This window comes from Triticum aestivum, chromosome 5B (genome assembly GCF_018294505.1).
Source record: "Triticum aestivum cultivar Chinese Spring chromosome 5B, IWGSC CS RefSeq v2.1, whole genome shotgun sequence".
Taxonomy (NCBI): domain Eukaryota; kingdom Viridiplantae; phylum Streptophyta; class Magnoliopsida; order Poales; family Poaceae; genus Triticum; species Triticum aestivum.
The window spans coordinates 613,041,283-613,056,154 of NC_057807.1; the positions used below are offsets into that span (position 1 = coordinate 613,041,283).

A 14,872-nucleotide genomic window follows, 5' to 3' on the forward strand; every position below is an offset into this window, starting at 1 on the left:
TTAGGTTCTTTTGCAAGATAAGACATTATGTAGGTGGCAGACCAATTTTAAGTAATTGCTCCCTTTTCCATATCCTCTTTGACATGTTTTTTTGGGAAATTTTTGTTTTTGCCACTCTAAATTTTGCCAATTTTACTTATATCACACTAAAATTTGACATTTCACTTTTGCCACTCTTGCTTTAGACAGTGTATCACAATTGTCATTAACATGACGAGCCAACCACTTATATCATAGGAGAAAAACATTTTGCTAACCAAATATGGACATGGCCGAGCTAACCACTTATATAGCAATTTGAAGGCAGCGTATCGGTGCGTGTTAATTATCATCCGGTTTTTAGAAAACCTTTTCCTTTCCGAATTCCGGTCTAGTTTGCGGCTCCGACCCCAACTCGTCGTCGGCCTCGATCCGATCTACTTATAGTAGATCCCCCTAGTCCTCTCTCGTAACCTAGGAACACCGTGCGAGCACAGCTGTAGCTACGTGATACGCACGGAGAAGTACCGACCGAACGTGCTGCACAACAGCAAGTCAGCAACACGAGGGAGACGATCATGGACAGCGTGTTCGGCGTGGTGGGCGGCGGATTCGCGGTGGTGGCCGCCGGCACCTCCGCCGCGGGAAGAAGCGTCGTATTCATCAACCCCGACAACGACAGGGTCACGAGCCTCGGCTCCAAACTGCTTCTCGGCGTGTCCGGCGTCCCCGGAGACTGGTACGTAATTCACCACGATCGAGATCAATCAATTCTCGCGCTCCTTCGCTTGAGTCTTCGATCAGCCTTTGTGATCCTCGCCTGAGTCCTCCATGCTTTTGTGTTTCGCAGCCTGCGGTTAAGGGACGAGGTGAGGGCCAGCGCGAGCAAGATCCACAGCGCCGCCGCGGCTGCTGACGTCGCCCGGGGGGCGGTGATTGGCTGCGCTCAGTCCGCGAACGCGGTGATCGCCGGCTACGACAAGGTCGAGGGCCCGACGATGTACGCCGTTGGCGGCACCGCGCCGCCGGAGCGGGTGGAGCAGTACCGCACCGCTGGGTGCGGGGCTGGCCTCTGCACGACGGTGATGGAGAACCACTACCGCCCCGGCATGACGGTGAAGGAGGCCGTGGCGCTCGTCGACAGGTGCATCAAGGAGGTCCGGCGGCTCGGGCTGGCTAGCTTCGTGATCATGGTCGTGGACAAGGATGGGGCCAGGGAGTACACCAGGCGTATACTAAGGCCGAAGGCGGTGATAGAAATAAAATCCAGTCAGGGAACGCCTATTGTAAACTCGAATAATTAAAGTAGTAGTATATTTTTGTGCAAAATTTATATATAAACTTGTTTGTAATTTGAAGGGGTTCATATACATGTTCTTTCTCCTACTCTTACCGGCGTTTATCAAACCGTGTCTGGAGGCATTGTCTTGGCTTGACCGACCCCTTGGGCACCAACACTAGCTCCGGTTTGTCGGACCTGTCGGTGACGGCGGTGCGGCGTGGCGTGGTCTTCAAATTGGTTGCCTCCGGGGTGCATGGGCCGCCTTTGGGGCTCTAGCTATGTACTCTCTCCGTTCAGAAATACTAATCGAAAAAATGATAAAATGGATGTATTTAGTGCTAACATATGTCTACATACTTCCATTTCTTCGATAAGTATTTCCAGACGGAGGGAGTACATCATTGTCGATACTTCTTGGCCGACAACATCCTCAAGTCTTGTTGTGTCTTGTTGTCCAGATCGCGTGTCCGAGGTGTTTGGCATCGACTGAGGCGCGACCTTGGGCTCTATGTCCTGCCTCATTGCCATTCGTATGTTTGTCTGGCCCAGCCGTGGAGTAGTCACGTGGAGGAGTCACGGTTGCAGCAAACCACCGGTTAATCTGTGCTTGGATGGCTAAAGAGACAGTGGTATCCCCATTTCATCAGGGTTTAAGTTTTGGTGCTCGCATTATTCCTGAATTTTAGAATTTCCGGTGATGCGCTTTCAATGGGAGGAGACGTTTTCGTCGAGACGAGATGCCTCCGGTGACTTCGTAAATCTCAAGATGATATGCCAGCTCATTCTCTCGAAGGTGCTCATAGGGGTAGGGTGTGTGTGTGGGCATCATAGGTGAGTGTATGAGATGGTAGAAAGAGAAGTTAGGATTTTTTTGCCTTTTCTTAATTAAAAGATGATCTCTTACCATAATATGCCTCATTACACTCTGCCGGCCACCGCACGCCACCCCCCGGGGTCGCCGGGCCGCCGCGCAGCCGAGCAGCACCACCGCCATCTCCTACCCCGAGAAGGGGACGAGCGCGGGGGGACAGAAGGTGCTGCCGCCGCCGGCACCACCCGGGCCAGCGCCGGGGGCACCCGCCGGGGGCGGCGGGGGAGATCCAGCGGAGGGGAGGGGGTGCGCCGCCCCGGCCACCTCCCGGGAAGGTGGCGCAGGGAAGGGATCGGGAGGGGGAGGGGAAGGAGGAGAGGGGGGGGGGAAGGGCCGGAGTGCAGGCGGTGGCGGGAGGGGGCTAAGGCGGTGGCGGAAACCCTAGCGGAAGGGTGCCACATCTAAATTAGATGAAATACTTAAGATAAAGACTGTCATATGAATCAGTGTACATTTTTTTTGAGGCAAATATGAATCAGTGTACATGCATTTAGATCGTGGTCTTTTTTTTTAGCAAACTCCATCCTTTATTAGAGGTTCAAACACATGGGGACACAGATTATGTCGGGCAAAATACTAAGCCACACATGGCGCCCGGTGCTAAGAGAGGCTGCTGCCTTTGCTAGAGCATGCGCTTCTCCATTGTGCTTTCTATTCTCATGAAGAAACGTTACATCTTCAAAATGGTTCCTCTCATGCTTGATATCCTGAAGGATGGAAAAATATCGACAAGGGACTTCATGTTGGATGTTCCTTATTACCTCCAGGCAATCTGAAGCCACGCAGAACGATTGAACCTGCAGATCTGAGGCGAGGTAGAGCGCCTCGCAGTAGGCCTGTGCTTCGAGGATGGTTGGGTCGAGGCGACCGTCGTAGATGATGGCCAAGGCTCCCAAATAGTTTCCTCCTTTGTCCCTGCATACGACTGCTGCAGCTGCGCGATCGCCAACCTTCGAAAAACCTGCATCTACATTGAATTTCACATCATGATACTCAGGCGGGAGCCACGCATGTGGGGGCGGGACCCTTAGTCTTCTTCCGATTGCATGCAGATCCCAGGCGTTTCAAGTAGGTCCTTGGAACTTGTATTCTTGTTCGGTAACATCTGTAGCTCCAGCAGAAACTTTTTGATGAAAGTGTGGGTGCTTAGTGGGCTCTGGTACTGGTCGTCGTGGATAGCTCGGCGCCTTGCCCACCATATGGCCCACATTGTCACCAAAACCCTTGCTAGATCAGCCAAAGGAAGGGTGTCAACCAACCATAGCATCCAAAGTTTGGCATCCTTCTCACTGTTTGATATGACTGTTTCCATAAGATCCTCGTCCGAGAGGGCCCAAACACAGCGCGCCATGCGACAGTCAAAAAGGGAATGGCGCCATGTATCGATCGCCGCGTGACAGATCCCGCACTTTGCTGAATCAGCCATGCTTCGGTGTTTTTTGACTTCTCCCGTTGGTATCGAGCTCTGGGCTAGTCTCCATGAGAACACCCGTACCTTCGATGGAACTGCGGCACCCCATAGTGTAGACCAAGACCGGTAATCCGCCGTGGGTCGTGAATGACCCTCGGCGTGTTCAAGCCAATCAGTGCGTTGCTGTTTAATGGATGACATGAGTTTGTACGCCGACCTGACCGTGAAGACGCCCTTGCGCTCATAGTGCCAGGCCCAGAAATCATCATGGATTCGGGGGCTGAGAGGGATGTTGAGTATTGCTTCCTTGTCCATAGCATAGAGATGCATATCAATCACCTCGACGTCCTAGGAAGAGGTGACCGGGTTTATGAGTTCTGAAACCATCTGTGGAGGATTGCTCGTCTTAGGGCACATCGGTCGGAGCTTAAAATCGCGTGGTATCCAGTTGTCCGTCCAAATGTTGGTGTCTTCCCCCGAGCCGATGCGCTTTACAAGGCCAAGTTTCAGCGCGTCACGGCCTTCAATCAAGGAGCGCCAGACCTGAGATGGGTTCCTTCCCAGCTCGGCATCAAGGATTGACGATGTAGGATAGTAAACCGCCTTGAGGATTTGCGCGCTGGGAGAGTTTGGTTCCTGAAGGAGTTGCCAGGCTTGTCGCGCAAGCAAGGCTAAGTTAAAGAGCTCGATGTCACGAAAGCCCATACCTCCCATGAATTTTGGTTGTGTCATCACTTCCCAGGAGACCCAAGCCGTTTTCCTCTCGCCTTTCTTGGATCCCCACCAAAATTTCCTCAAGATGCCATTTATGTGTTGGCATAGACCACGTGGGAGCTTGAAGCAGGCCATAGAATATGTTGGGATTGCTTGCGCCACGGACTTGATGAGCACCTCTTTCCCTCCAACCGAGAGTGTCTTCTCCATCCACCCTTGTACTTGCTTCCAAATCCTGTCCTTCAAATATTTAAAAGAGCCCTCCTTTGCTCTTCCCACATCGGCTGGGAGCCCCAGGTACTTCTCGGAGAGCTTCTCATTTTGTACTTGGAGGAGTTGTTTAATTTCTTGCCTCGAGGCCTCGGAGCAGCCCTTGCTGAAGAAAATGGAGGATTTCTCCTTGTTGATGCGCTGCCCTGAAGCTGCACAGTACTTTTGGAGAAGGGTATCCACTCTATTGGCCATCTCCGGGGTGGCATTGAAAAATAGGAGACTATCATGAGCGAAAAGCAAGTGATTTACCTGTGGTGCGCCGATTGCTACTATAATACCATCCACCCTTTCGTCGGCTCTGGTGGATTTCAGGAGACATGAGAGCCCTTCCGCAGCCAAAAGGAATAGGTATGGGGATATGGGGCAGCCCTGTCTGAGGCCGCGGGAGGGCCTAAACTCCTCATGTTTGTCTCCTTGAAGATAACCGAAAAGGACACAGAAGTGACACATCTCATTACCGTATTTGTAAAGCGTGGGCTTATACCCAATTTTAGCATTACTCTCTCCAAATAGTGCCACTCAAGCCTATCGTAGGCCTTCATCATATCCAGTTTTAAAGCACAAAACCTGTTGCCCTTTAGCTTCCTTGTTTTCATATAATGCAAACACTCATATGCTGATATGAAGTTGTCTGTGATAAGGCGACCCGGAACAAATGCTGACTGTTCTTCGGAGATGACATGGGGGAGGATGATCTTAAGCCGGTTTGCCAGTGCCTTGGATGCAATCTTGTAGATTACGTTGCAGAGGCTTATCGGCCGGAATTGTGCTAAAGTTTTTGGGCTAGCAATCTTGGGAATTAAGACGATGAACATTTTGTTGATCTCCTCCGGGGAATCTTCTCCATTAAGAACTCGAAGCACCATAGCAGTTACCTCATCACCACACAGCTCCCAGTGTCACTGGAAAAAGTGTGCAAGGAAACCATCGGGCCCTGGAGCCTTGGTCGGGAACATTTGAAACAAAGCAGTTTTTACCTCTGAATTGGTGTACTGGGCATTCAGTGAGGCGTTCATGGAAGCATCCACTCTCGGTGGTATATGCGAAAGGACCTCCTCAATGCCCACCGTTGCTTCTGAGGCATATAGATTGCTGTAAAAAGATGTGGCCATATCCGCCATCTCCTGTTCGTTTGAGCAGGTAGAGCCATCCGGCCTTTGCAGCCCCATGATGCGATTCTTAGTTCTCCGCGCGCTCGCCTTTCGGTGGAAAAATTGGGTGTTACTGTCTCCTTCAGCTAGCCATTGGATCCTGGCCCGCTGACGCCACATAATTTCTTCCCTCAAACAAAGCTCAACCATACATGTTTCCACCTGCTTCTCTTCGGCCGATGGACCCGCTCAGTTGGGTAGTGAACGGAGCTCATCGAGATTCTTGCGGAGTCGGTGGAGTTCAGCCTGAACTGCGCCAAAAGTGGAGTGTCCCCATCTTTGCAGCCTGCCAGCGACCGATGCCAGCTTGTCGGACAGTTCTATGACGGTATGTGCTTTCTCCATTGAGTTCCAGGCCTCGTTTAGCACATCTCCAAAGCGAGCATCCCGTTCCCACATACACTCATAGCGGAAGCGTTTCTGTTTTGCACGAACGCATGTATCATCCAGGGTAATCTGCAGGAGGATCGGGGAGTGATCCGACTTTGCGGCTGTAAGATGCTCAACTGAGGCGAACGGGAAAAGGCCGGACCAACAAGGGGAAGCCAAAGCTCTATCCAGACGAACACGACAGAAATATCCTTCGGCTACCTTCTTCTCCCATGTCCAGTCCAGACCGCGGTACCCCAAGTCCGCGAGACCACAGACATCAACTGCTTCACGGAAAGCTTCGATCTGGGCGCTATCACGCTCATTTGGACCATGTTGTTCTTCAGGCCGCAAGATCTCGTTAAAGTTACCGATGCACATCCACGGGAGGGTACTTTCCCCTCTTAAACGCTTCATAGTATTCCATGTTTTGTAACGCAAATTTCTGGTTGCTTCTCCATACAAGCAAGTCAACCTCCATTGCTCCTTCCCGGCCTCCGTCACCCAGGTGTCAACGTGGTACTCGGAAAAGTTTTTTATTGCAACGTCCAAAGAGTTCTTCCAAAAGATACAAAGGCCGCCACTGCGACCACTACTCCCTACTCCAAAGCTGAAATCAAAACCTAACGACGTACGGAGACCTTCCACACGGCTTTTCTGTAGCTGAGTCTCAACTAAACATAAAATAGATGGCGAGCTAATCTCCACGAGGTCGCAAAGCTCACGAACTGTCGCGGGGTCGCCTATCCCGCGGCAGTTCCAGCTTAAGATTTTCATTGGGCCTGGCGGCGCTCCACGTCGGAGCCCGCCAATGATGCCATCTTGTTGGTGTTCTGCTTCTTCGGTGATGATGCGGGATAGGCGACACTCGCCTTTCGGTGGAAAAATTGGGTGTTACTGTCTCCTTCAGCTAGCCATTGGATCCTGGCCCGCTGACGCCACATAATTTCTTCCCTCAAACAAAGCTCAACCATACATGTTTCCACCTGCTTCTCTTCGGCCGACGGACCCGCTCGGTTGGGTAGTGAACGGAGCTCATCGAGATTCTTGCGGAGTCGGCGGAGTTCAGCCCGAACTGCGCCAAAAGTGGAGTGTCCCCATCTTTGCAGCCTGCCAGCGACCGATGCCAGCTTGTCGGATAGTTCTGTGACGGTATGTGCTTTCTCCATTGAGTTCCAGGCCTCGTTTAGCACATCTCCAAAGCAAGCATCCCGTTCCCACATACACTCATAGCGGAAGCGTTTCTGTTTTGCACGAACGCATGTATCATCCAGGGTAGTCTGCAGGAGGATCGGGGAGTGATCCGACTTTGCGGCTGTAAGATGCTCAACTGAGGCGAACGGGAAAAGGCCGGACCAACAAGGGGAAGCCAAAGCTCTATCCAGACGAACACGACAGAAATATCCTCCGGCTACCTTCTTCTCCCATGTCCAGTCCAGACCGCGAGACCACAGACATCAACTGCTTCACGGAAAGCTTCGATCTGGGCGCTATCACGCTCATTTGGACCATGTTGTTCTTCAGGCCTCAAGATCTTGTTAAAGTCACCGATGCACATCCACGGGAGGGTACTATCCCCTCTTAAACGCTTCATAGTATTCCATGTTTTGTAATGCAAATTTTTGGTTGCTTCTCCATAGAAGCAAGTCAACCTCCATTGCTCCTTCCCGGCCTCCGTCACCCAGGTGTCAACGTGGTACTCGGAAAAGTTTTTTATTGCAACGTCCAAAGAGTTCTTCCAAAAGATACAAAGGCCGCCACTGCGACCACTACTCCCTACTCCAAAGCTGAAATCAAAACCTAACGACGTACGGAGACCTTCCACACGGCTTTTCTGTAGCTAAGTCTCAACTAAACATAAAATAGATGGCGAGCTAATCTCCACGAGGTCGTGGAGCTCACGAACTGTCGCGGGGTCGCCTATCCCGCGGCAGTTCCAGCTTAAGATTTTCATTGGGCCTGGCGGCGCTCCACGTCGGAGCCCGCCAATGATGCCATCTTGTTGGTGTTCTGCTTCTTCGATGATGATGTTGTTTTCGCCTTTTTTGCTTCTCTGGGGGATACATACTTTGCTGGTAGTGGAGGGATGGGAACCAAGGCCTGGCTATGATCGCCTGTTATGCCCACTGCAGGTTCCTGTGGATGCTTGTCTCCGCCGGGAGTCTCAGTGTTTTGGTCGAAAACCAGGTTCCTGCGTGCACCCGGCGTCTCATCTTGCCTTGTTCCCGCATCACTTGTTGGTTTCAGGGGGCTTGTGACATCATCTTCTTCCTCCTCAGCATCCGAGTTCAGGCCCGCGTCCTGTGACGAACGTTTACGTACTGGGGAGGGTTGACGCGGCTGTGCTCCACGTCCTGATCTCCCTCTGCCCCGACCCCCGAACCTGCCCCCCCCCCCCGAGGGGCTCGGCCTCCTTGCTGCTCCTGTGGAGCTCTCTGCACTGCGCGAGCATCCAACCACCCCATTGCTTGTCTTTTGCCTCCCAAACTCCATCACCACATTCTTCGTGGTTGTGACCCATGAGACCGCAAATCTGGCAAAAATATGGTATCTTCTCATACTTGATTGGTAAAAGTTTCCTGCCCTCACCCAACACATTCAGCGGGATCACCCTCGTCAAGGGTTTACTGACCAAAATCCTCGCACGAACCCGGACGTAGTCACCTTCATAGAAAAGCCTAGGTGATAACTGTGTTTCCTTAACTCGGCCAATGCGCCGGGCTAATTGATCAACCACTTCTGTCTTGCGGTACAATTCAGGTATGCCGTGGATCTGCGCCCAAACGTACAGGCCATCAAAGACGAAAGATTCAGGGTCCTGCTTGCCATCATAATCCTCAAGAAGCATACCCATCCCCCGAAACAGCCATGGTCCTCCATGAACTACTTTTTTCCAGTCTCCCAAGCAAAACATCTGGAAGATGTATAGATTTTCTCCCGCTTCTCTGTACTTTGGCACTTGAGCTAATCCCCAGATAGATTTCATCGTCTCGAACATCGATGATGAACTGAACTGCCGAGTCGTGTTGACCTTCCCAATTGCTAGCCAACACGCATCTGCCGCATATTTCCTCGTATCCTCTTCCCCCACGATCACGTCATCCAGCTCGTCGTCCTTGAGATCCAAGTGCTGCAGCATCTTCTCCAGCTTCTTCCCCGACCAGCTCGCGGAAGACGAACTCGCCTCGGCCGCCATCTAGGGTTTACCCTCAGGAGCTGCACGCCAAAATCACAAAAAAAACGACCAGAAACCCTAGCCGATCTCTTCTTCCCCTCGACAGCACCAGAACGGGCTCGGGCGGAGATGAGGTCGTCGGTAGATGTGGAACTCTAAGCGGCGATGAGAGTCGCCGCCAGAGGCGAAAACCCTAAACACGAGGGTAGGTTATAACCCTACCGTTTTTCTCCTGTGCTACTGTATGTGTGTGTGATTTTTAATAGATGAGAGGAACGAACCGAGGGTCATTTAGATCGTGGTCTGTGTGCGTGTTTACGTGCTTGGGTTAGGTCGGCCATTCCCTATTCGGCCCTTATGGCGCCAATTGCAACATGCTTTTCTGTAAATTGACGCCCACATCGCAATCAGTCGCTCGCAGAACGGGCTGGCCCATATTAGCCACCGAGAGGCTGCAGCGGCACCTCGTCTCGGTTTTTGGAAGCTCAACCAATTTTTTGAGCTTAGCAGCCTGATTTTTCTTTTTCACTTTGGTTTTTCTGGACAAGGTCATCTCTACTTGCTGTCTTTTTTCCTTTTTTTATTCCTTACAGTTTTATTTATATATTCTTTTTCACTTTCATTTCCTTCACCGCGTGAATTTATTTCCAATTTAAAATTTCACGAATCTGTGAACTTTTTTAAAATTCAAAAATCTTTTCCAAATTTGTGAACTTTTTTCCATTTTTTGTGAACCTTTTTCAGTTCCGCAAATTTATTAACAATTGTGAACTTTAAAAAAATCTGAACACTTTTAAAATCTGCAAACTTTTCTTTTCAATGTTTTTTGAATTATTTTTCATTTTCTGCAAACTTTTTCCCAATTTTTAATTTCTTCTTTCAAATTTGGTGTACTTATTTCAATTTTGTATTTTATTTCATTTTCCAAATTTTTGAACTTTCTTCCAATTTATGTATATTTTATTTTCCATGTTCAACGGTGTACTGGTCATCAGTCATCAGGTCAAATGAAACAAAAACCCAGACGAGGACATAGAAGATGGGCCAACACTAGAGCGGGGCGCGTGAGCGCCTGATCGGGAGCCGGCTATACCAGTTGTTGCGCCCCTATGTCGCGCTTATAACGAAACAAAGGGAACCCTCACGTCAAGAGGAGCACGAGATGGGCCGGCCTAGGTGCGCTGTAGGCCAGAACATGGTTTTTCATTTGCATTTTGTTTTATTTTTATTTTTTTTACTTTTGTTTATACTTACAAATATTTTAAATAAAATATATTACAAAAAACACTTTACATGAAACATTTTGAAAATTTGTCAACCAAACATTTCAAAATTTGAATATGTATAAAGAAAATGTTTCTCATGTATACGAAAAATATACAATGTGTGTGAAAAGTTTAGCTTATATTCAAAATAGTTTAATCAAGCATTTTATAAAATGTTAAACACTTATTTGGAAAATTTTATTCAAACATTTTAAAAATGTTAAATGTGTATAGAAAAAACTGTTGAACTTGTATTAAAAAATGTCAATCTTGCATTTCAAAAAATGTTAATGAAGCATTTGAAAATGTTAATGTGTATAGAAAAAATGTTGACCATGTATTAAAAATGCTCATGTTGTATTTGGAAAATGTTAATTGAGCATTTAAAATATTAAATAAATGTATTGGAAAAAGTTAACCGTGTATTACAAGATGTTAAACTTGTATTTGAATAATGCTAAATGTGTATTAAGAAAATGTATTAGATGTATACCAAAAATGTACAATGTGTAGGGGAAAAAGTAGACATAAAAAAATATAAGTTATCAAAAAATGTTAATCATTTATTTGAAAATGATAACCATGTATATAAAAAAAGTTTCAAATGTATATGAAAATGTTGAATGTGTGCTGGAAAGAAATATTAACATGTGTTGAACCAAAAGGAAACCTATGAATGACAAAAAACAAATAAAATGAAGAAATGCCAATAAAAAAAAATAACCCAAATAATCCAATTTAAAAGAATGGAAACAAAGAAAACCGAGAAAGAAACAAAGAGAAGTAGAGGGAAAAAAAAGAAAAACCCCTGACAACCGCTGAAAGAAACGAAGAAAACCGATGAAAAAGCAAAGAAAACAGAAAAGCAAGTAGAAACAAAGGAAAAGAAAGAAGTGCTAAAAATAAAACGTAAAAGAAAAGAACCCATATTATCCCGAGCGACAACTAGTGAGCTCAGCGAAAAAGAAAACAAACCTAGTGAAAGAAAAAACAGGAAAATGGGCCAGCCCGGTAGCTATACCATGGGTGTAAAACCTTGAGCGAGGCCTAAGGTAATCTTGCTATGGACGAGATATAACATATGCGCGGTATAGGCGGTCTCGTTTAGTCATGCTAGGGAAGAGATTAGCCAGCCCAAATTAGTGTTCGGGCCTTTTTGTGTTGGGCTGAGCCTATAACAAAAATAAGTCTACATTTATACAACTAAACATTCTAGTGGTCTTGAAAGTTTGAATTTAGGCATTGAATCGTGTATCCAACCATTAATCGGGCTACATCCGACAGCCTAGAACATTGGGTTTCACGGCTATTAGGGTTCTTTGTTATATGTCGTTCCATAACATTCATATTTTTTTATTAGAAAGACACCCAAAGACATCTTACATCTAAAATTATCAAGAGAAACGACTAGTACAATGATAAGACAACTGGTAGCAGAATGACCAGTTAAAAATGAAATTACAGCGAAAGTCATACTAGACTTCTCTTCCTCCGATTGATTGCCACCCGTCGGATATTGAAAACCATACAAAACCAATAATAAAGAAAGAGGCACCTGTAAATGCCCTCGCCACACCAGGCAATTAAAGACCAGAATAACCACTTGCCGCTTGAAACGAGATCTAGAAGTAGGTGAGCAAGCATCAGTTGGAGCATCATGCCACGTAGTACATGTTTGCAGTCCATCACTACTGGTCATGAGAGTTGGAGAAACCAGAACATGCTGTAGAAAAACACGGAAGAAGAAAATTCGTTGCATTAATAGCCAATCATTGTTCTCCTTGATTGACACACTAACTACCAAGATCCAAACAAACCCAACATATCCGGCGACACAAACGCTTCATCGACATTGGACCAGTCGTCGTTGAGGTAGGGAGAGGTTGGAGAGGCCTTATTCAAACACATTATTGTCGCCATCACTTCATCAAGGCCACCAGCGAAACAATCCTAAGAAAAAGACAAGCGAAATAGATGGGTCCCCACCCCTCTTGCCGCCTACAAGGTTTTCAGATAGAGGAGAGGAGGGGGACCAAGGTGGTGGCGTGGAGCAGACCCTTGGGGGTTGTGGCTAGGGTTGTCAACGGAAGACGGGGATCTATTTTTCATTGAAACATCCATCAATTAATACAGGGTCAATGTTATTTTGATGACTCCCTGATTCATCGACCCGCCCTAGTGCATGTCTATCTCAGCTGGTTGGAGCCAACTGAATCATTAGTTTCACTTACTCACATCCTTGGAGCTAGGCAAATCATTTCAGCAAAGCAGACATTGGTAGACGTACATGCCCTGGCTTGCCTGCTCCCTCCGGTCCCCATGCTCCTATCCGTGCTCCCACTTTGTCCACCGGCTGTTTATTTTCCTTTTCACTTCCTAATCTAATCATTCCCCCTGATTTTAACGGATGTGCCCGGATCTTATTTTATTCCAATTAAATCAAGCCATGTAGGCGGGAGCACAGATGGACGCACGCCCGGGACGCAGGCAAGTCTCGTGGCTGGACAAAGAAGTGAACTACTTCCCTACTATATATTAAGCCTGACAAACGGAAAAATTAGAATGGAAATAATAAAAAGTAAATAAATTAAAACAATGCATTACCACAGTTATGGCGTCACTGACTAAGCATTTTTCTTTTGGAAAGCTATATTAAATGTTACATGAAACATAGCAATAGGTGCCCCGAATTTGTTTAAACTGCATATTCTTTGCATGTGATATTTATTGACATATGAACATGAGAATCTTCCTTATGCTAATTCGAAGTATTTCGTTTCTGTTTCATGCCCAATGTTCATTTGTCTTGAATCATTTCTCAAGGTACTCTATGACTTAATTTCGTGGGGCAACATCACTCCATAATGTTAAGGCCCGCATTCGCGTGCGCGCGCACGCACGCACGCACACTATTTTTCTTTAAAATCCTACTAGATAGTAGTCTTCGCTCAAAAAACAAAACAAAACTAGATAGAAGTTAGCAGAAAAAAGTACGTCTTGGGGCCGGGGGCCAGCACCGCCCTTGTGGCCCAGTAACAACCAATGGTGGTGTCTCCTAACAACCATCGGAGGGAATTTTCTATTGGACGCTCATTGCGTCAAACAGTCGTCCTGCCGCACACAGCCAGCGACCGAGCGCTGTCCTTGGGCCCGCCCATTTAACGTGTTTCAGTGTTTCCCGTTTTGAGAACCTTCTAGAGTTTCCCAGCTGGTTTTTTCTGGTTTTGGGAACCTACTAAAAGATTCCCTAAACTGGCTTTTTTTATTTTTTTGTCTTTTCGTCTCTGTTTTTTTTTCTTCCTTATCAGTTTCATTTTTTAGTTTCTTTTTCTAATTTCTTCATTCTTTTCTTTTTTTCGTTTTTGTTTTCTTGTTCTTTTTTTCAATGTTATTTTAACTTTTTAAACTAAGTACAGATTCAGATATGCTCTTAATTTTCGAAAAATGTTCTTGCTTTTAAAAAATGTTCTTTTTTTTTAATTTTCGAATTCTCTTCTTCTTTTCGTTTTTTGTTATTTCTGTTTCTTATTCTTTTTTTGTTTTTTTTTGTTTTATCAATTTGTTTTCTTTCTTTGGTTTGTTATTTCATTTTCTTTTCTCCTCCTTTTTATCAAAATATTCAAATTTTGTTTGTGTTTCCATAAAATGTTTAGTTTTCCAAATAAATGTTCTCAAAATTCACAATTCGTTCCCGTTACACAAAAAAGTTAAAAACTTTCTAAATTCATATAATGTACCAGATTAAAAAAAATTGTTCACGTTTTCAAAAAATGTTCGCGCTTCCAAATTTCTTCAGGGTTTTTCAAATTTATTCTCCGCCTCAAAATTTGTGCTCAATATTCAAAAAATGTTCGTGCTTTAAGAAATTGTTCATTCTTCCAAATTTGTTCTCCGTTTCAAAATTGGCTCCCAATTTCAAAAAATATATCAGAAATTTCAACAAATTCAAAAAAATGATCATGTTTCAAAAAGTATTTTTTGGAAATTTCATAAAATATTCTTGTTTTCAAATTTAGTTCGCAATTTCAAAAAATGTTCGGTAATTTCAAAAAAAAAATCTCATTTGCAAGGTTTGTTCAAATTTTCAAAAAATGTTGGTGTTTCAAAAGTTCATGTTTTGAAAGATGTTCAGTAATTTTAAAAAATGTTCTCGCATTCAAATTTTCTTTAGAATTTAATTAAATGTTCATGTTTCAGAAAGTCTTTTTACAAATTTCATTCAATTTTCTTTAGAACAAATTTTGTTCACAATTTTAAAAAATTGTTCGTGTTTAAAAAAATGTTCAGTAATTTAAAAAAATCTTAGCATTTTCAAATTTTGTTATGTTCATGTTTTCAGAAAATGTTCAGGAATTTCAGAATTTGTTCTCTTTCTGAAAATA

At 45.7% G+C, this 14,872-nt stretch overlaps 1 protein-coding gene across 1 annotated transcript; it reads left to right on the top strand.

Moving 5' to 3' along the window:
* The first annotated feature begins 464 nt into the window (after positions 1-464).
* On the top strand, positions 465-1,363 carry LOC123117149 (proteasome subunit beta type-2-B). Its single transcript, XM_044537972.1, has 2 exons — positions 465-718; positions 830-1,363. Exons 1-2 carry the CDS (start codon positions 558-560, stop codon positions 1,281-1,283), a joined length of 615 nt encoding a protein of 204 aa, XP_044393907.1. The 5' UTR covers positions 465-557; the 3' UTR covers positions 1,284-1,363.
* The last annotated feature ends 13,509 nt before the right edge of the window (positions 1,364-14,872 follow it).